The 22,258-nt window shown below is 38.5% G+C and overlaps 1 protein-coding gene across 1 annotated transcript in view; it reads right to left on the reverse strand.

The window, feature by feature from the left end:
* The window catches only part of ADCY10 (adenylate cyclase 10), a 126,982-nt gene that overhangs the window by 12,664 nt on the left and 92,060 nt on the right, over nucleotides 1-22,258 (reverse strand). Inside the window, exons 22-30 of the mRNA XM_044674868.1 lie at nucleotides 20,790-20,859; nucleotides 20,254-20,485; nucleotides 17,609-17,716; nucleotides 8,966-9,141; nucleotides 6,828-6,984; nucleotides 3,908-4,112; nucleotides 2,435-2,531; nucleotides 2,191-2,306; nucleotides 600-717 (exon numbers count right to left, since the gene is read on the reverse strand). Coding sequence (XP_044530803.1) covers nucleotides 600-717; nucleotides 2,191-2,306; nucleotides 2,435-2,531; nucleotides 3,908-4,112; nucleotides 6,828-6,984; nucleotides 8,966-9,141; nucleotides 17,609-17,716; nucleotides 20,254-20,485; nucleotides 20,790-20,859 — 1,279 coding nt within the window. The remainder of the gene's footprint in view (nucleotides 1-599; nucleotides 718-2,190; nucleotides 2,307-2,434; nucleotides 2,532-3,907; nucleotides 4,113-6,827; nucleotides 6,985-8,965; nucleotides 9,142-17,608; nucleotides 17,717-20,253; nucleotides 20,486-20,789; nucleotides 20,860-22,258) is intronic.

Consider the following 22,258-nt stretch of genomic DNA (forward strand, 5'->3'; position numbering starts at 1 on the left):
GTACAAGTCTAATCATATCATTTCACTGCTCAGAAACTTTTAGTGGCCTGTTAATGTTCCCATCTTCTGTCTGACCTTCAAGGTCTTCTGTAATCTGATTTTTGCCTACTTCTCAGTTCAATTCCATTTAATCCATTCCTCTTTGGCTATTCTCCTTCATATACTCTACATTTCCAGTAACCCATCCTCTGAATGCCTTTCATTCCTCTTCTTTTGAACCTTTGCTCATGTAGTTTCCTACAACTATAATGCCACCTCTTACTTCCCCAACTCTATCTGTTGACATTCCATCCACCTCCTCAACTAAGTGTTCCTTGTTATTCTCCACTGAGAAGTGATTTCTTTCTCATTTGATATCAAAACACTTCACCTCCTCAACTAAGCTTTCAAGAAGGGATTTCTTTCTCATTTGATCTTAAAATACTTCATACTCCTTTCATATCAATCCCACAAAATCATAAATTCCTTGAGAGAAGGAAATGGATTTTATTTATCTTTGGATATAGTTTAGTACCTTGCTTTATGCACAGTAGATATTAATAAATGTTTGTGGATTGAATGAATGAGAGAGATGATTATAGTTAAGCTTTATGTGTTACCAGATTGCTACATCCGAATAAAGAGCCAGTAACAGGCCACAGTGGAATTTGAGGATTTTGTTATCTTCTTTTTCATTTATGAAATGCAGACATTCTTCAAAGGTCCTATAAATAAAGCCTACAAAGGACAGGAGAAGGAATATTTCACTTAGGGATCTCTTTCTTAGCTTAGTAATTATCCCTGAGAGAGCTTCATGAGAAGCCAAGTTGTGTTCTCAATCAGCTTTTTAGGATGGTTTGAAACCAAAGGTGATATGTGTGACATGACAGCCACATGCCACTCTTTAGTTGATATAGGGTCTGTGGAAATGTGGACAGCTCCATGGCTCAGTGTCAGTTTAGGGCAGGGGTCAGCAACCTTTTTGGCCATGAGAGCCATAAACGCCACATTTTTTAAAATGTAATTTCGTGAGAGCCGTATAGTGCTCACAGTGCGCGCTCCTGTAACAGCGCCTGAAAAAAAATTGACTTTATGGCTCCTGCAGAAAGAGCCATATCTGGCCCTCAAAAGAGCCATACGTTGCTGATCCCTGGTTTAGGGGAATTGGACCTTTTTACTCTAAAGTTAGGAAGGCATAGATATCAGTGCAATCTTATAAAATATGTTAAATTTCCCATCAGCCTAATTCTTTTCCACCATTCTCTATCTAACTGATAGCAATATTTGAATCCCTCTCCATGACAAAGTATAGTGGGAGCTGGGTGTCTAGAATGGATTCTGATTTAAGGTATGTCCTGAATCAGCCTTAAATAAAGGAAATGTTGATTGTTGCTTCTTGGTGTAGGATGCCACTGCAAACATCTCCTACAAATATTTAGCCTACCATTCTACTAAAGATGTCTAAAATTCCCACCATCAGAATTTTTTTTCTTTTGAACTAAGGCTTTTGGTTTCTAAGCTCAGAGAGAGGGAATATATTGCACAACTTTGTTTTATTCACCTTGGAGTTTTACCTTAAATCTCCTCTGCTATGTGCCTCTGTTTTCTCAGCTGTAAAATTAAGGGGTTGGACTAGGATCATAGAATCCAAATTTAGAGCCTTACAAGGTCATTGAGTCCAACTATCTCATTTCACAAATGAGGAAATCTGAGGCTCAGACTTGAGGCCCCATGACTTGTCCTGGATCAGGGCAGTTACAGTAAGTATCCAGAGTGGAATTGCAACCCAGGTCTTCCTGACTCCAAATCCACAAGGTCCCTTTGAGCTCTTCTATTTTGTGATTCTGTGGTTAATATGTTATTGGCCATGGACATCCTGGTGAAATTTTTATTTTTTTAGCAGATTTCCTAGCATTATCTTTTTTCTCCAAGGATTTTCCCAAACCATAGACTATAGAGGGATGCTACTCCTCTTCTTCCTTTCACCCTTCTCCCTTAGGACACCTTTACACCTTTGTTCCAGGTGGGAAAGGCTGGCCTTTTGTGCACATCCTCTTCTCTAGCATCTTGGTGTCAGTCCACCCCCAGATACTGAAAGATAACACCCTACTCTCTTCTCCACTAAAACCAGGGATCAGCCAATTGTTGGGGAAAGCCTTTTAAAAGGATGCATGACCATAGTTGCCCTTTTCAGATGGCAAAAAGACTTACCACCATAAAGCAAGATGTCTAGACAGTTGAAATAGAAAAGTCCTTGACTGACTGTGTGTTCTTCTTCAGCAGCAAATGACCACATCCACTCGAGCACTTCAATATACTTCACGAATCTAGAGCAAGGAAAGAATCAGGCCAGTCCCTGTAGTGCAAAACCACTCACAGTCATCCAAGCAAAAACATCCCACTGCATATACCCTGCCATTGCTGCTATTCCCCTTGCAACTCATCACAAGAATACCTGTTTTTCAAAAAGAGAGCTCTACCAAGTCGGTGAAGGACCATGTAGTGTATGTTGGGAGTCTTGGTCTGCTGCCACATCCGATATGCTCTAAAGCCTGTACAAAAAACAATCTCAAGCTCTCTTATTCCACTCTTTGCCTCCTAATTGGATCCCCAATGAAATGGAAAGCAAATTCTGTTTTTTGTCTTTCTACCCTCCCCCCCGCCCCCCAGAGAGAGGGATGATAAAGATAAGGATAGAGCTAGGGATGGGGATAGGGATAGGGATGATAGGAATAGGGACTAGACCTGTGATTTCAGTAGTAGAGGGAACTCCCAGGTCATTGAACTTTCTCAGTCAATGTGGGTGACATCATCTTTAAGAAATGTGCCCTGAGGGGGCAGCTAGGTAGCTCAATAGATTGAGAGTCAGGCCTAGAGACTCAGGCAGTCTTGGATCCAAATCTGTCCTTAGACACTTCCTAGCAGTGTGAACCTGGGTAAGTTACTTAACCCCATTGCCTAGCCCTTACTACTCTCCTGCCTTGGAACCCACATAGTATCAATTCTAAAATGGAAAGTGAAAGGTTTAAAAAAAAAAGCATCATGCACTGAGAGATTAAGTATCTGGGCCAAGGTCACCCAGCTAGTTAGTTAGTACAGGTTAGCAACAGAACTTGAACCAGTTCTAGGCTTTGAGGCTGATTCTCAATCCATTATAACAATGATTCTCACACTGTAATTTGCAGGCCCCTGGGAGACTCCAAGAATCTTTCCAGGCACCGTCAAGGTTCCAATAATACTAAAATGTTATTTGCCTATTAGAATCATCCTCCCCTTTCTAACTCCATATCTGGGTGAGTCTGGATTTTCTTCATATCTTTCAATCAAAACAACATACTGTAATAGATTGAATGCAGAAGCAGACATGACAACCCAGGTATCTTCATTTAAGTCATATCTATGTAAACTAACTAAATAAATAAATAAATAAAGAGATAGATAGATAGATAGATAGATAGATAGATAGATAGATAGATAGATAAAGCTATGTAAAGCGATTCAGCTTTCTCACTAATTTTTTTTGTTTTGGAAAGCATATTTTTCATTTAAAATATGTTAACTAAGTAATGGCTTTATTTTGTTATTAAGTAAAATTTTAAACTATCATTTTATAAATCTCTATAGATATAACTGACAGAAACAAGAGCTCTTTGTAATTCTCAATCATTTTAAGCATATAAAAGGGTCTTGAGACTTTACAAATGAGATATTTGTAAAGCACTAAGCATAGTTCCTGGCACATAGTAGATGCTTGATAAATGCTATTTTCCCTTCCTCTTCTCCTTGGGACCAAACAGTTTGAGAATCGTGGCACTATATCATGTTGCCTGTCTTACCTGTCACATAGTAGGCCCTTAATAAACAAGAGTTGATTTAAATTGGAGGCCCTTTGCTACCTTGTCAGATGGAGATGAAAAAGAATTCTTACCCAACTGAATGGACAGCTCCAGGTGACCCATTAGGAACTTGATGTGAGACAATTTAACTGCCACATGAACAATCATTTCAATAGCCTCTCTATTCAAAGGCTTGTTGAAGATACACTCAATAGCCATGACTTCGTACTTGAACCATAATCCCTGATAACCTCCTAGTTGACTGTGCAGTGAGTAGTCCAGGTAGGCTTTAATGATCTGAAATGTCATCAGGGAAGGAAGGAAGGAAGGAAGGAAGGAAGGAAGAGAGGGAAGAAGGGAGGGAGGGAGGATAAACGTCAGTCAGCAATCATTTATTAAGTGTTTACTATGTATTAGGCACTGTGCTAAGCACTTGGGATAAAAAGCTAAAGCAAAAACAGTTTCTGTTCTCAAAGAGCTTATGTCCTAATGGGAGAGGTATCCTGTATATAGGTAGGTACATACAGAGAAGCAGTTAGGTGTTATAGTGGATAGTGTTGGGTCTGGAGTCAGGAAGATTCATTTTCCTGAGTTCAAGTCCAGCCTCAGACCTTGGGCAAGTCACTTAATCCTATTTGCTTTAGTTTCTCCTCTATAAAAAGAGCTGGAGAAGGAAATGGCAAACCACTCCAGTATATTTGCTAAGAAAACCCCAAAAGTAGCCATGTGGAGTCAGACATGACAGAAATATCTCAACAACAATAACAAATACAGAGTAGATGAAAAGTAGCAAGAAAAGAGGAGAGAAGAGAAGAGGAGAAGAGGAGAGGAGAGGAGAGGAGACACTGGAAGTGTCCTACAGAAGGTAGGATTTGATATGCTTCTTGAAGGAAGCACAGATAAAGGTAGAAAGGGAGAATATTCTAGATAGCCAGATAAAAAGGGACCAAGATGGAAAATGAAGAGTAATGTCTGAGAAACAAAAAGTAGACCAGTATGACTAGATCACAGATCTCATGGAAGGGGAGTAATGTGTGTAAGAGGAATGGAAGAATAGGTAGGGTTAGGTGATGAAGAACTTTAAATGCCAAACAGGGAAATTTTTTATTTCATCCTAGAGATAAGAAGCCAGAGGAGTCTATTGAGAAGGGCATGACATGGTTTAGAAGTATGCCTTAGGAAAATGATTTTGGTTGCTAAGTGGAAGATAGTTGGAGCAGGGAGCTATTCGAGGCAGGAGGCTCTTGTTATGTTCAGGTGACAGGTGGTGAGGGCCTGCACCAAAGTGGTGGCTGTGTGAGTGGAGAGAAGGGGTTAGACCAAGCAAAGCTGACCATCCCACCCTAAAGTATAACAGGCAACAGAAACCCAATTCAAATCCTAGGTCTAGAAAGATGAATAAATCAAAGCATTAAAGTTATTTATTTTGAAATTTTTCTACTTTGTGGGTATCCTTTGACCTAACAATCCCAATACTTGCCTCATACTCCATAGTAAGAAAGAGGGAAAAGATCAGGAACATGCTGATAAATGTTTAACAACTGTCTAAATAATACATTTTTGAATTAAATCTATTAATATTTTCTTCAACACTGTTTTAAGTCTAGATAGGTAAAAGAACATAAACCAAGTCCTGATTTGTAGCATTTTTCTATTTCTGATCTATATCCATACAGAACATTTAACAATTGGATCTTTGAGACAGGCACCCACCCAGGAAAAAACTCATGTGTACAAAAGATATCTATAGCAACTCTTTTTTTTTTTTTTAACCCTTGTACTTCGGTGTATTGTCTCATAGGTGGAAGATTGGTAAGGGTGGGCAATGGGGGTCAAGTGACTTGCCCAGGGTCACACAGCTGGGAAATGGCTGAGGCCGGGTTTGAACCTAGGACCTCCTGTCTCTAGGCCTGAGTCTCACTCCTCTGAGCTACCCAGCTGCCCTTAGCAACTCTTTTTGTAATATCAAAGAATTGAAACTAAGGGGATACCTACCGTTATGATATAGGAATGTAATAAAATACTATTGTGCCATAAGAATGATAAAAGAGATGGTTTCAGAGAAACCTAAGACTTATATGAACTGATATAGACTGAAGGGAGCAAAACCAGGAGAACAATTTATATAATAACAACACTGTGAAGATGAACAGTTTTGAAAGACTTAACAACTCTAATCAATGCAATGATCAGCCATGATTCTAGAAAACTGAGGTTAAAGAATGCTGCCCAAGATCTGTGGAGAAATGACAGACTGAGGAAGCAGCTGGGCAGACCAGTGGATTGAGCCAGGTCCAGAGACGGGGAGGTCCTGGGTTCAAATGTGACCTCAGACACTTCCTAGATGCATGACCCTGGGCAAGTCACCCCCCACTGCCTGGCCCTTACCACTCTTCTGCCCTGGAACTGATGCACTGTATTGATTCTAAGATAGAAAGTAAGAGATTAAAAAGAAAAAGAAAAGAAATGACAGACTGAATATGCAGAATAAGATATACATATTTGGACATGGTAATATGAGAATTCGTGTTGCTCGACTATGCATATTTGCCATAAACTTTTTGATTTCTTTCTCATTTGAGGGTGGGAATGGGAAGAAGGTGGCAAAGAGAGAAAATAAATATTTTTAAGTAAAAAAAACTGAAACAAGAACGTTGTCCTAAAAGTGGGGATTATCCTTAGCAGCTGGTAATGTGCCTGGCACTTGGTAGGTACTTAATATGTAATTTTTCTTTTATTCATTTGGGAGTTTTGGAATTAATTTTCTTTCTTAAAGAATTAATTAATTATACATAAAAATAATTTTTGGCAATTTTTTTCTGACATTTTAGGATTCCGATTTTCTTCTTCCCTCTTTCCCGCCTCTCCGACATGGTAGTCTGATATAGGTTATACCAGAGCTTTCATACAACACATATTTTTCCACATTGCTCACATTCATTCATTTGTAACAAAATAGATGATCTCTTATATTCCTTGCAATTCTGTAACTCTGAGAATGTGAAAACCTACTTGAAAGTCGTCTTGAGTTTTGAGTGCAGAATTCACTTGCATCATGGCAGCTAGGTGCTCAAAATACTTGCAATGGCAAGCAGAATCCAAGCTGTAGATCTGCCATATTATGGACAGGCAAGAGATTTGCTGGTAAAGCTGAGCCATTTTTCTCTTTCTATCAGGCAAAGGACAAGTAAAAGCATACAATGGGGCATAGAGAGAAGCAACAGAGAAACAAAGGGGAATTCTACTTGGAAAGCAACAGTGGGCAAGATAACCCCTGAAGTTATTTTTTTCTTGCCATATCTTTGAAGTAACTATCTCACTATAAAAGCTAGTTTAAATAGAACTGGAGTGTGAATCACTGCTGTGTCTAAATTTTGGGACCCCATTGGGGGTTTTCTTGGCAAAGACACCGGAGTGGTTTGCCATTTCCTTCTCTAGCTCATTTGACAAATGAAGAAACTGAGGCAAAAAGGATTAGGTGACTTGACCAGGGTCACACAGCTAAGTACAAGTATCTGAGGCCATATATGGACTCAGGCAAATGAGTCTTCATGACTCCCAGCCCAGCACTCTGTCCACTGGGCCACCTAGCTACACAGTTAATCGTTAGCCCCTAATGACCGAGGAAACATAGTTGATGGGATCTTGAGCAGTTGGAAGTGGAAAAGAGACACCCCAGATCCTCGGGGTAATTACCTCAGAACTTTGAAAGGAACTAAAGCCTGCCTGGCTCTCAGAGAGTATATATTCTATTATAGTTGTGCTTCAGACGGCTCATGCCCACCATGAGGATCTCTGCTGCACTTTGGGCAATCTTCAACTTCAGCTTCTCAGAAAGTAGTCACATCCATACAATGTGACCAGAAGAATATTAGGGTTTAAAAGGTGGATCTTTGTTTCAGGAAGAAGTTTGGGTCACTATCTAGTGAGAAAAGCAAGTTTCTTGATGTAGAATGCTCCTTGGAGAAAGAAGATAGTCAGGGCAGAGAGGTGGCCCAAGGGATAGAGACAGGCTTGGAGATAGGAAGTCTTGGGTTCAAATGTGACCTCAGACACACCTAGCCTGTGTGACCCTGGACAAGATGCTTAACCACCTTTGCCTAACCATTACCACTCTTCTGCCTTGGAACCAATATTTAGTACCAACTACAGAAGGAAAAGGTTTTAAAAAAACAAGGAGCATTAGAAGGACTTCACTTTCTGATTCTAGCCTCTCTTCCATAATAGTGGCAAACCTCCACTTCCTACATTTATGCTTCACTTGACATGAATCACGCATAATTTTTGCATGTACACTAGTGACACCTTTTGGGAGGGCAGACATTAGGAGGGTGTTTTGGCCAAGGGGATCTAACTCTTTGTTTTTGGACCACAAACACTAAGGCCAGGGCATGATGTAGTTAGTGTGGATTATCACTTGGGACAGAGCACTGGGCCTGGCCTCAGGAAGACCCTAGTCCATGGTCAACCTCAAACACTTCTTAGTTTAGTGACCCTGGACAAATCACTTAACTTCTGCTTGCCTCAGCTTCCTCGACTATAAATCAGAGATAACAATAGTACCAACATTGAAAAGTGGACAGGAGGATCAAATAATAATATTTGTAAAAGGCCCTTAGCACAGCTCCTGGAACACCAGAGGTCTACATAAATGCTTATTCCCTCCTTCCCCCTTTCCCTGAGACTAGCCTCATCAGAAATAGATCTGATATATGAAAATTATTCTTATAAACATTTCCTATAGATAGAAAAAAGGCAAGGCACATATGTCATTTAGTTAACGATGTTCTCTTGGTCACTTTTAAAAGACGATAATTAAATGACTTTTTTTTCCATACTAATAGTCTTTTTAGCCATTCGGAATCTTCAGAAGATCATATCGCTGGCCAACATACATCCTCTGAACCTCTAAGGACTGTCCTTATGCATTCCTGGTCCTCTAAGGCTACTTGGAGGGTCCTTGAAGACACTCCAAAAGCCAGGCCATCCACTCTTCTCCAAAGTGATAACTTGCTTTGGAGAGGGCACCTATCTAAAAGGGGGACACTCCAAAATCATGCTGGGGTTCTCCTGAGGCAGACTGTTGGGTTGCCTCATCCTGTAGGATTGTAGGATGCCCTCTCCAGCTCTACTGCAGTTCTGTTTCTTACTCTGGAGGAGGGAAATTCTGTTCCTGCTGGATCATGTAAGTGGCATGTTTGTTTTTCTCAATATGAGTCTGGAGGAGAACCGAAAAGCAATTGTAAGGAAAGACTCGGTTTAGTAACTTCAATGCCTTCCTCGTCATCTTCTTGGCAAGCACCATCTGGCCCACATGGAAGGAGACCTATGTGCCAAGGAGAGGAAAAGAGCAGGAAAAGTAACTATATGAGAAAAACAGCTGACATCTTTCTGTCTTCCATCTCTCTTTCTCACTCTCTCACCACACAAATACAACACACATGTGAATTACAAAATGCTTTTCATATATTAATTTTTTAAACTCTTACTTTCTTAGAATCAATAATGTGTATTAGTTCCAAAGCAGAAGAATGGTAAGGGCTAGGCAATGGAGATTAAATGGCTTACCTAAAGTCACACAGCTAAGAAGTATCTGAGGTCAAATTTGAACCCAGTATCTCTCATCTCTAGGTCTTGTTCTCTATCCACTGAGTCACCTAGCTATGCCCCCCATATATTAATTTAATAAAGTCCACTCAAGCATTCCAGAATTACATTTCTATAATCCAGCCCTGCCTGAAGGAAGAGCTGGCATGATGCCTTCTTTCCCCAGATGGGAATAGAGAAGATGCAGGTAGCAGGTGATTTCAGGGATACACACATGCACACACACACACACATATATATATATATGTATGTACACACATATATATACACATACATAAAGTACATTAAAAATAATAATGGCTCCATTTTGTCTTTATCAACCATTTTTTGAAGTTGTTTTAATTCCTTGTGAGTCACCTGATTTTGGTGATTTCACAAGACTTTTACTACTTCAGGACTACAAGAATACTCCCTTCCTTCATGTCTCCTAGCTCCCTCCACCAATAAGAAAGCAGATGTCTCAATATCTATAATCCTGTGTTTACCGTTTTTCTCTCCTTCCAAATTATATATTAATAGTGAGAGATCAGACTTCTGGGTCCTTGGTTACTGAGACTTGGACCTGGTTTGTTTTGAAACCACATGCACTGCCAAATAAATCATTTGTTTAGATGAAACTCAGTTTCTTTTTCCCCTCACTGTAACAGTTATGGTGACCATGAAGGAAAGGAAACTGCAAGGCTCCATGTGACAGCTGGACTTTTGCTGAAGGAATACTCTAGGGCCATGTTGGTGAACCTATGGCATGGGTAATAGAGGGGGCTTCTGCCCTCCCCCTCTCCACCATGCCCCACCCCTTTGCCTAACCACCCGATGGGAGCACTTCCTCCCTCCCCTGTCTGGGAAAAGGAGGCAGCTCACATGCCCCATGAGTGTTGCAGTCTCTAAAAGATCAGCCAACACTGCCTTAGGGCATTCTGGTAATATTTCTACCAATGGACTTCTCTACATCCTCCTCAATGATATCCAGATGTACCTCCTTAAAAGTGAATGGTCTCCTATTAAGTGTACCATAGAGACCAGCTCTAGTAAGTTGATGGATACCCCTTAGGTACATCCGGCCTGGAAATAGGGGAAACTTCCCATTTGGAAGTGGATGTCTAAAGATAGAGCTCTAAGAATGCCTTGGCAGAGTCATGATTGAAAAAAATACAATAGAAGGATGGAGCTTCAAAACCTCTCTCCTGGTTATCCATAATATCAAGCAGGGATTTTAGATTTAGATAAAAACTTTCAGTAGGATATAAGAAGGAAAAACTTCACCAATTAGTACTTTTATGTATATGTTTTATGTGTATTATGTGTTTTATCTTGGTAAATCAAACTGTTTTCAGGTGATCAGCCAACATTTTCTGAGGAATCTTTTTGAGTCTTCGGGAAGAAAGTTTCCCTTTGCCCTCCTAAGTCTGGTCAAGTTAAGGAGACCGATAAATGACAATACAGATAAGAAGGAGATTCATCTTTTTTTCCTCAGTCTATAAGAATTTATGGCCTTGTGGTTGAAATCTCTACTGTGACTTTCCAAATTATGTTTTAAATATTTTTATAAATATTGAAATGTTTTAGTGAGTTTGGGGAATTTGCCTTAAGAAAAACCAAGAACAAAACCCTATGAAAGTTACATGGAAACAATGCTTGAACCTCTTATCACTCCTTCCCTAGAGAGTGATCAATTTATTGTTCTAGTGCAAGGGGAAAAGTGATTTCACTGATTAAAGAGAACTGAAGCAAATTTGAAAGTAGTATTAGTAAAGTTCCAAAACAAATTTTAAAAATGAGCTTGAAGTTTGCAGTTTAAATTTATCTGGTCCTTAAGAACTACTTATTATTAACTCTTTTCTAGAAGCTTGTTTAAATAAGGGAACAACTTAAAAATAAGTAAAGTTTAATTTGGAAAAATGTTTCGTGTTGCCAGTACATTTCTTCTGTGAATGATATAACAGAACTTTATAGTTTAGGTAAACTTAGTAGCCAAATCACCAAAAGGTGTTGGAATAGACCATGTGCTTGTAAGCTTTTTAGAACTCCAGAGGTCACAGTATTGCAGTATTAATTGGTTTTGTGTAGTTGTGTAGTAAAACCTCTGCTAGATTGTAAGGAAGAAATTCAGTGGAATGGCAAGTTCTATATATAGTCTGAGATATGATTGGGAAATAAAGAATAGAGGAATTAGGCAAGTAAGAGAGGTGTTGGATCCAAATAGGAAAAGTTAAAAGAAAAAAAAAAAGAAAAGGAAAATGCGGTTTTAAAAGGCTTTAATTGAAATCCACTGGAGGGATATAAAAGAAAAGGAAGAAAGTTTGAGCAATTAAGGATGAAAGGAGAATGGTTAGAAAAGCTAAAAAAAAAGTTGTAGTCTGTTTATGCAGTGTGAATACAAGTTGAAAGTAAAGAGGTTTAGAGTTTTTGGAAAGACGTTTTGATCTCATTTAGGTAAGAAGGATATGAGAAATTATTTAGTTATTCCTTATGAAATGGAAAATGTAGAAATATGCTTGCAGCATTAAGTTGTTCTTTTTGAATAGCTTTTGCTGCCTACATGCACTGTCTTCTTTGACCTTCCTGGAGTTATAATTGAAAAGCCTCAAGGAAATGTAGGGCTGGATTAATTTAACACATAGTGGGACATCTAGGTGGCTTGGTAGATTGAAAGCTAGCTGTATGACCCTGGACAATTCATTTAACTCCAATTGCTAGTCCTTACCATTCTTCTGCCTTGGAACCAATACTTAGTATGGATTCCAAGAAGGAAGGTAAGCTTTTTAGGGACTTCCTGGTTAAGATGGTGGCAGAGTAAAAAGCAGCTGCTTAACCTCTCCTAACTGAAACATACAGGACTCCTCAAGAAGACATAAAAACAAATCTAGAGGAACAAAGGGACCCCACAACAGGGCACAGCATTGAAGGTATGTGGAATTGGGGCATTTCCATGCTATAAAGGGGTGAAACAGCTCCCACTAAAATGTGAGCTGAGCAATCCCCTCCCCCATCCCCCACCACCTACAGTGCTAAAGCCAGCGCACAAGAGTTAGAACAAGTTTGGGGCACTCATTAAGTCTTTGGCAGCTACCTGGGGTCACCAGGGCCTGCTCCTGAGAGCAGCAAGACTTAAGACCCCAAGAGGCTAAAGAATGCACGTGGACTTTGAACGCAGACCCTGAGCGCAGGCACAAGTGCGGGCGCATGCACGAGCCCAAACACAAATCCTGAGCGCAGGCGCAGACCTTGAGTGGGGACCTAGTGCAAAAGGGGTTCACAACTGTGGAAGCAACGCCCTGAGACTGTTAAAGGAGCCTGGGGCAGAGGAACAAGTAAGGGGACCACCAGGAGGCCTGACCCTGAGTACAACTGAGACCTCAGGAGCCTAAAGAGCGCAGACAGACCCTGAGAGTAAGGATAAACCTAAGAGGACACAGGGCTAACAATGGCAAGCCAGAGACAAGAACCCCAAAAGAGAAAGATCATCAAGAAGAAATCTGTAACACTCGACAACTTTTACACAGATAAAATCCAGACAAAAGAGCAAACAGCAGAGGAGAACAAATAATCATATCCAAACCTTCCCAAAATAATGAAAACTGGCCACAAGCTATTGAAGAGTTCAAATCTGAGATGATGAGAAAGATGGAAGAGATTTGGCGAAAGAAATGGGAAATAGCTCAAAAGGAAATTAACAGGTTAGAAGACAGAAATTCCCAATTGGAGAAAGATGCCCAAAAACCAAGAAGGAAGGTAAGAGTTCAAAAAAAGAAAAGAACACACAGGAATTGATTTGGCAATTAGGGTGATTTAAAAAGAAATTTTTATAAAGTTACAGAGAACTGGGAGTGCCACCATAAATTTTTTCATTAGATTAATCAATACTTTATTTTATTTATTTTTTTCAAAATACTAACTCCTAGTCTTATTTGTTAGTTCAATAGTTCTTTTACTTTCAATTTTATCAATTTCTCCTTTGATTTTTAGGATTCCCAATTTGGCATTTATCTGAAGGTTTTTAATTTGTCCTTTTCCTAGCTTTTTTAGTTGCATGCCTAATTCATTGATCTCTTCTATCTCTTTTTTGTTAATATAGGCACTCTGGGATATAAATTTTCCCGAGTACTGCTTTGACTGTATCCCATAAATTTTGATATGTTGTTTCCTCATTGTCATTCTCTTCAATCAAATCAGTAATTGTTTCTATGATTTGTTCTTTTACCCACCAGTTTTGGAGAATTCTATTTTTTAATTTCCAATTAATTTTTAATTTGCCTCTCCACGAACCCCTAATAATTATACTTTTTATCACATTATGATCTGAAAATCTGCATTTATTATTTCTGTTTTTCTATATTTGTTTGTGGTTTTTTTATGCCCTGTTACATGGTCAATCTTTGTAAATGTACCATTCCTATTCAATTTTCTCCATATATCCATTAACCCCAATTTTTCTAAAATTTCATTCACATCTCTTACTTCTTTATTTTTTTTTATTTCGACTTACCTAGATCTGATAGGGGAAGGCTGAGGTCTCCCACTAGTATAGTTTTACTATCCATTTCCTCCTTAAGCTCCAATAGTTTCTCCTTTAAAAATCTGAATGCTATACAATTTGGTGCATATATGTTGAGTAATGATATTTCTTCATTGTCTATACTACCTTTTAGCAAGGCATAATTTCCTTCCTTATCTCTTTCTATCAGATCTGTTTTTACTTTAGCTTTGTCAGAGATCATGATTGCTACTCCTATCTTCTTTTTCTCAGTTGATGCCCAATAAATTCTGTTCCAGCCTCTCACCTTTACCCTGTGTGTATCTACCTGCCTCGTGTGTTTCTTGTAAACAATATATGGTTGGATTTTAGTTTTTAATCTACTCTGCTATATGCTTTCATTTTATGGGTGAGTTCATCCCATTCACATTCAGAGTTATGATTACCATCTGTGTATTCCCCACCATTTTGATTTCTTCTTCTAATCCTGCCCTTTCTCCTTTCACTATTTCTCTCAAAGCACACCAGTGCTTTGCTTTTAATCAGTCCCCCTTTCCCCACCCTTATTTTATTCCTCTTTCCACCCCCTCTCTTCTTATTCACCTATTTCTCTTCAGAGTCTTTTACATGCTCCCCAACTCTTCCCTCCCTTATATTACTCCCCTCACCACAAACCCTCTTCCTTATTCCCCTTCTACTTCTCTATTGGGAAAGATCGAATTCTATATCCCAATAAATCTGGCTGTTCTTGCCTCTGAACTGATTCCACTGAAGAGCAAGGTTTAAGTATTAGCTATCACAACCTTTATCTTCCCCTTCTTATCATAGTATTCTCCCCCCACCCATGTGCCTCTTTATGTGGTATAATTTACCTATTTTACCTCTTCCTTCATGATTTTCTTAGTACAATCCTCTTTATTTCCCCCAATTTTTTTTTGCATATTATCCTAAACAGCTTAATACCACACCCTCTGTCTATGTTTGCTTATTTTGGTAACACATAAATCTCTCCTCACAAATTAATCTATGGTGAGTGCTATAAATAGCTTGATCCATAGCCTAATTTAATTGACTTAAAGAGTGTATTTAGCAAGGTTTGTCTCCTTAGGGTATGTATGAGATTATGATTCTGCTTGTATTCTTTTTGACTCTCACACCATCCCTTCGATGTCCCTTAAGGAAGGGTATCATTTCATCCAGAAATCCCTATTAGATAAAGCTTTTAAATAAGTGATCCTGGAGCTTGACAACCTTAGGATCAAAGAAGGGAATGTCTCGTTAAATAACATTAATGACTCTATTTTGCCTTTATCCATCATTTTGTGAAATTAAATTGTAACATCATGTGAGTCACTTGATTTTATGATTTCACAAGTCTAATCCCCTTCCCCTCTAAAACATGACTACAAAAAATACCTCCCCTCTCTCTCACCTAAGTGTTTCTTGTTCCTTACTCTCTCCAAATTGTATAATAACAGTGAGAAACCAAACTTCTGGGTCCTTGGTTACCAAGAGCCATGGACCTAGTTTGTTTTGCAACTGTATGCATTGCCAAATAAATTGTCTGGATGAAACTTGATTTCTTTTTTTCCCCACCGTAACAATAAACAAACAAATATATAAACACACACACATCAGTCCCATATAGAGTTGTATCTGATGATTCAGTTATCTGTTTTTAGTCATGGATAAAAAATTCCAGAAAATAAAAAACAAGCAATTCATAACAGCCATTGAAAAAAACTCCAGAAAGTTAAAAAAATCATATTTTTCAAACCACAATGAGTACAGGCTGTAACATAGTGGCATTGATTAGTTCAGTACATGACTCATCTCCCTTTGTCCCCATACCCATACAAAACTTTCCTCTAGCCTACCTCTAGTTCTCTTGCTGATTGAATTTTTTGTATTTAATGCATTATCACAATGCCTTTGTTTTTAAAAGCTCATATTTATAGTAATAATGGTCTCAAAGTGGTAGAGTAGGGGTGCTGGTAATGCAGTTGTGTCTTTCCTCTTATGCCCATATAGGCTGATTTAATTATCCTGCAATTAAAAGCAGATGCACAGGTATATCCTGGGTTTCAGCCATCCACTGTAGGTCTTGAAACATATCCTCAAAGATACTGAGGCCCTACTGTATAAATATATGTACATATACATGTATAAGTACACATATAAGTACAAATGCTATCTCTAGCTCATGGAAAAGTTCTAAAAGAAATAGAAATAGAGAAAATGTGGATGGCATAAAATCACAAAGACATAAAAAAGAGAAATGGAATTGAGGAAGGAGTTCACCTTTTTTTTTTATTCCTAAGCACTACCTTTCATGGGGCATATAGAATAAAGAGGAAGCTGCCACCCCACTTTTTTAAGAGTGTATAGCCCATGAGTGGAAGAATAGAATTCAGTATAGCCCATGAGTGGAAGAATAGAATTCAGAATAGCTTTAAAAGAGATTAAAAATTAGGAGGAAGACAAAGTAAATGAGCACTTCTTAGAATAGAGGATCAAAAAAGAAAAAGGTTTAAGTTACAAAGTCGAATGAAGTAGAGGGAAGGAAGATATGAATTATGCTCTTATCTAGATGAGAAAAGGAAAAAACCAAAATATGGGGGAAAATATATGATCAGGAGAAACTAACAATTTAAGTAATGGCTTCATCCAGTGAATACTTGATCTCTCTGCCAAGTGTGGAGATGACAACAAAGGAAATGCCAGGGTCAAGTTTAAATGTGTTGGTAAAATCCTGTGGAGGAAGATGAAGATTATAAGAAGTACTGTCATAACATAGAGAAAAGGTGGAGACTAGGACAAATTATGGAAAGCTTGGCTTGAGATGGAGTTAAGCCCAATAGTCCTGAGAGTCCAAGATGAAGCCAGAGTGTCGTGGAGGGATGTGAAAAATGGACTGATCTCATCTTAGGATTCCTGATGTTAGATTTTAACAATGCGCTACTCCAAGAAGTAGCAATGTCACTAAAGGAAGTAAATGAGATGAAAGCAGCAAGACTAGTCTTAAGTATACATAAATACCTTGGAATTAATGTAATAAATAAATTAATTAATTTTTAAAAAACATGTCAATAAAACTTAAGAAAAGGATGGCTGGGACCTCTAGGTCTAAAAGGCATCAACTAAAACTTTTGCAAAAATCTCTTTTTGAAGGATATGGAGTCACCAAGTGTGTATGTGTAGAAACAGCCAGGTAGAGTGATGGATATGTAATCAGAAAGATCCAAATTCAAATTCAACCTCAGACACTTACTACCTCTATGACTTTAGGCAAGTCACTTAACCTCTGTCTTCCTCAATTTCCTCATCTGTAAAACAGTGATGATAATAATAGCACTACCTCACAGGGATGTGGTGTACATAAAATAATATTTTAAAGCCCTTTGCAAACCTTAAAGCAGTATATAAATGCTATAATAATGATATTAATATCTATCATTAATTTTATTATTCACACATATATCATTATATAGAATATCTAACTAGGAGGAGAGAGTAGATCTGAGTTATCTTTCTTTCCTTAGGGGAAGATAATAGCAGTAAATGAGCTGATATGATGGGAATCTTCTGGTTTTGGTGGCAGGCAGCCTGCAAAATGTGAGACATGGTGGTAAAAGAACTAAGAAAGATACTAGAAAGTTCTATGTGATGCCATCAAGGGGAGGTTATAGACCCTTAAGTGATAATTTCTTACCTGACCCTTAAGAGAATAAAAGATGGCAACCTCAAATTTGAAGCTCCAGGATTTGTTACGCTTCATAGATTTTAACAATCTCTCCCCTTCACACAAATACACATATGCCTGAAACCAAGATGAGAAGGCAGCACGTCAGGCAGGGTCATATTTCTCAGGAGGGTCTTTCCCCACATTTACCAGAGAAAAGAGAAACAAGCAACTATTGCCAAGTTCTACCCCTGCCTCCATCCTTTCGGCTCTGAGCATATAGCAAATCTCTACAAAGTTCTACCCACTGCCTTGGAAGTCTAGGACTGCAAAGCAGCATGCATTAGGATTTACCTACCTGACAGACAAATCTCGTTCAATTGTCTTCTCCAAAGCTCAACACAGTGAGTCTGGTCATTTTCATTTCAAATTTTTACTTCCACAAAAGGCAACAAATTGTGAATTGCTCCAACCATTCTGGAGGTCAATTTGGAACTTTGCCCAAAGGGCTATAAAACCTTTTTAAGACCCTTTGATCCCCCAAAGAAATTTTTTAAAAAGGAGGAAAAGACCTACTTGTTCAAAAAATTTTATAGCAGCTCTTTTTGTGGTGAAAAATAATTGGAAACTGAGGGGATATTCATCAATCAGGGAATGGCTAAAGAAATTGTGGTATATGATGGTGATTTAGTACTATTGTGCTGTAAGGAATGATGAGCAGGATGATTTCAGAAAAAGCTGGAAAGATCTACTTGAACTGATACGGAGTGAAATCTGCAGAACCAGGAGAATATTGTACACAATAACAGTAATATCGTGGAATGATCAGCAGTGAAAGACTTAGCTCCTATCAGCAATACAAGGATCCAGGACAATTCTGAAGGACTTATGACAAATTAACCTATCCACCTCCACAGAAAGAACTGATGGGGTCTGAATGCATATCAAAACATACTATTTTTCACTTAAGCTTATTTGGGGGTTTGTGTTTTATATGAGTATTTTTTATAATAATGACCAATATGAAAGTATGTTTTGCATCACAATACATGCAAAACCCAAATCAAATTGCTTACCATCTCTAGGAGGAGAGAGGAAGACAATTTGGATCTTATAATTTCGAGAAACATATGTTAAAATTTGTTATTAAAAGTAATTGGGAAAATAAAATATTTTTTTAAAGAGGCAACCAGTTATTGTTGGATAAAGGTAGATTCAGAATGTTTCTCCTCCACTGCCCATAACTCCTTATAGACAAGTGGCACAGTGGATAGAGTGCAGGGCATAGAGTCAGGAAGACCTGAGTTCAAATTCTGCCTTGACACTCACTAGCTGAACAACACTAGAGAAGTCACTGATCCTCTGTCTGCCTTAGTTTCCCCATCTGTAAAATGAAGAAAATAATAGCCCCTACCACCCAGAGTTGTGATGAGGATCAAATAAGATAATAATTATAAAGGGCTTGACACAATGCCTGGAATATAGTTAAGTAGTATATAAATGTCAGCTATTGGTTTTATTATTATTATCTTCAAGTTCTCAAGGCAGCCTATATTATCAGAAGATACTCCGTTAGGTGACTGTCTAGGTTGGGTACTAAACCCAAGCCATATATACTCATCCTGTCAGAAGCCCTTTGTTGAATAGGAAGAGGGGAAGATCTTTGTATTCCCAAGAGAATGTATGGCCAAGAAGAAATATTTCTTCTCTCCCTTTAACTTTATTTCCTTCCCCACCTACCCCCACAGTATTTTGACACAGATGAAATTTGATTCAATTCAATGTCAAAGGCAGCCTTGAAGGAGAAAAGAAAGAAGAGAGGGTTGTCAAAAAAGGGCCAGAAAGGTATGTAAAGACAGAATGAGGCTGGAAGGTAGGTAGCTCTAGTCCCTCCCAAATTACTTAGATGGTGGTGCTTATCTGGACCAACAGGTAACTACTATCTTCTTTTCCCTCTGGATCCTGACCCCTACTTCCCCGAATCACTGTGTAGCTCTAGTTGCTTGATCTCCATCATGGTACTATGTTCCTGATAGTTGCTGTACCCTAGGAAATATTCCGTCAAATGGTACAAGAAAGAAAATGGATGGCTTTCTAGACTGTAAGTAAAAAAAAAGCAGGCTGAACAACATTCTAAGGAGAAATTTGTCCAGGGAACTTGGTCATTGTTGGGAGGGTGCTACCAAGAGGGAGAAGGAAAAAGTCCCTTCTTTCCTCTGTTTTGGACCTCTTTCTCAGAGCCATATTTTTAGAGCTGTGCACTAAGGATATTAGATGAATAGATGATGCTTTGTGTTGTGACTCCTGGTATTGTTCTGCAGAAATATAAATAGCAATTTTGGTACCTGGGATCAACAACATACCTTCCAAAAACATGGCCTCAAATCAACTTTGTAAGTCATTATATGAAAATAATCTGAAAGATAATTAAGCTAAATTAGGTTGAGGGTGAGTTTACTAGAGTGGCTCACAGATGAATATTACCATCACCCAAAATCCCAGACATCCTGTGGTTTCTTATTTTAATTAATCGCTCTTGCTAATTAAGGGTAAAGCTCTGTTGTTTCTATGCTGCTGAAGGAATGCATGTGCCACTGACATGCAACTATAACAAATTTGAAAATTGCACACTCCTTTAACATAATCATTTTAAAGTTTGGCACTCTAAAACTTACCAAATAGTAATCTGTTAGACTGATATAACCAGCTACAACTTCTAGGTAGTAATATAAGGCTTTGCTTGATTCTTCTAGAATTGTAAAGTGGTAGGCAAGAGGTAATAAAACATATTCCAGTATTTCCAGACACTGACAAGGTTCTGTAGGTATGATTATTTCCTCAACTGAGCTTATTTTTATTAAAATGGTGTCAAATAAATACAAGATCCTTTCTCCTATTTCTTCAGGACTGGTGAAGAAGAATGAAGAATGATAATTTAAAATAGCATCATGTGTTCTTAGCATCACAATCTTTTGCCTACTACACTGCATCATAATATAATAGAATCTATTCTGGATATAACTTCTGCTTTATCAGATCAAATCAGATTAAGTGACAGTTTTGACAGATCAATATACCTCACCTCCCCCAATTTCCCCATCTGGACAATAGACAACACATGACATTGACTTTCAAATGTTTCTAACAGTGTTTTGATTTCCTTGGATGACAGATGTTTACTGCCTCTCTACCCTTTATTGTATTACTGTACCTGAGATCTTCTGACAACAGTTCAGATTTCCCTATATCTACTGGTATGAATGAGAGTATCGTTTCTGCACCTATGAAGCAAATTAACAAATCAGTTGGCTCATTTCTTTTCTTTCTTTTTCTTCCTTCCTTCCTTCCTCCCTTTCTTTCTTTCTTTCTTTCAACCCTTACCTTCCATCTTGGATTCAGTACCATGTATTGGTTGCATGGCAGAATTGTGGTAAGAGCTAGGCAATGGGGGTCAAGTGACTTGCCCAGGGTCACACAGCTAGGAAGTATTTGAGGCCATATTTGAACATAGGTCCTTATGTTTCTAGGATTGGCTCTCAATTCATTGAGCCTCCCCTAGCTACTCCCCCTTTTTGGCTCATTTCTATGTCCCATGAAGACTGAATCAATGAATTGACAATCTTGAGCAAAAAGATCAGATGGAATGGAGAGATACAGTGGGGTCATAATGAGACAACTCTTGGCACCAATCTGTAAGACGAAAGACCTTCAGAAGGTAGGGTGGTCTCACTGGATTTCAGAATGGCACAAAATCTACAAATAACCCAAGAAAGGATAGAATGGAATCTCAAATGTTCCTTAAAGCTTAACTAGGTCAACTCCCTCATTTTCTAGATGAAAAAGCAGGCCCAGAGATAGTGCTGACTTGGTTAACTTAGTGGCAGAACTAGAAATAGATTTTAAGTCTTCTCCCAATCTCATGTCTTCCCCATCAAATCATATGGATTTATGGGGGGGGGGGATTAGATGGATTTCCCCCCACATTTTTCTATTTTCTTCCTCATCTTCCTTTAAGGAAAGTGTGAAAATAAAACAAAGAAATATTTAGATCTGTACAACTCAGATTTCTTTCCTCTTCTCTAAAATGAGAGGTCCCTTCCAACTGCCTTCTTGTGATCCTAGAGGAAACCCAAGGTAGAACTAGTACATCTAAGGTGTGTTTCTTTTTAATGGTGGCTTATTTGGGTGAAGCATTAAGTTTTATGTTTCCATTTAAAAAAAAGATGAATTCTATTCATTCTTCTTGACTTCACAGTATGATTATGAGAGGATGAGATATGCAGAAAATACACATGAGATTCCTTTATGTCTCATGACCTCAGGGCTGTAGAAAGAAATGCTGACAATGAAAACCTGAGAATGTTATGACAAGACTGCGATGACCCTTGCAAATGGCAGTGTGGTATGGTGGATAGACATCTGGACCTGGCATCAGGAAGACCTGACTTTTGGAATCTATTTTAACCACTTAGTTAACTGTGTGACCTTGGGTAAATCATTCAACTTTTCTGGGCCTCGGTTTCCCTATCTTTAAAGTGACTCCTTGACTTCGAGTTCTCAGACTATGATCCTTTAGATGAAGGGGGGGCAGCTAAAGTGTCAGTGATCAAATCCTTTCAGGATTATGGCTCTAGAATAGGTTTCTCTTAAACAGAGAAACCTACAAACCATTCTGGATCA

This window comes from Gracilinanus agilis, chromosome 4 (genome assembly GCF_016433145.1).
Source record: "Gracilinanus agilis isolate LMUSP501 chromosome 4, AgileGrace, whole genome shotgun sequence".
Classification (NCBI taxonomy): domain Eukaryota; kingdom Metazoa; phylum Chordata; class Mammalia; order Didelphimorphia; family Didelphidae; genus Gracilinanus; species Gracilinanus agilis.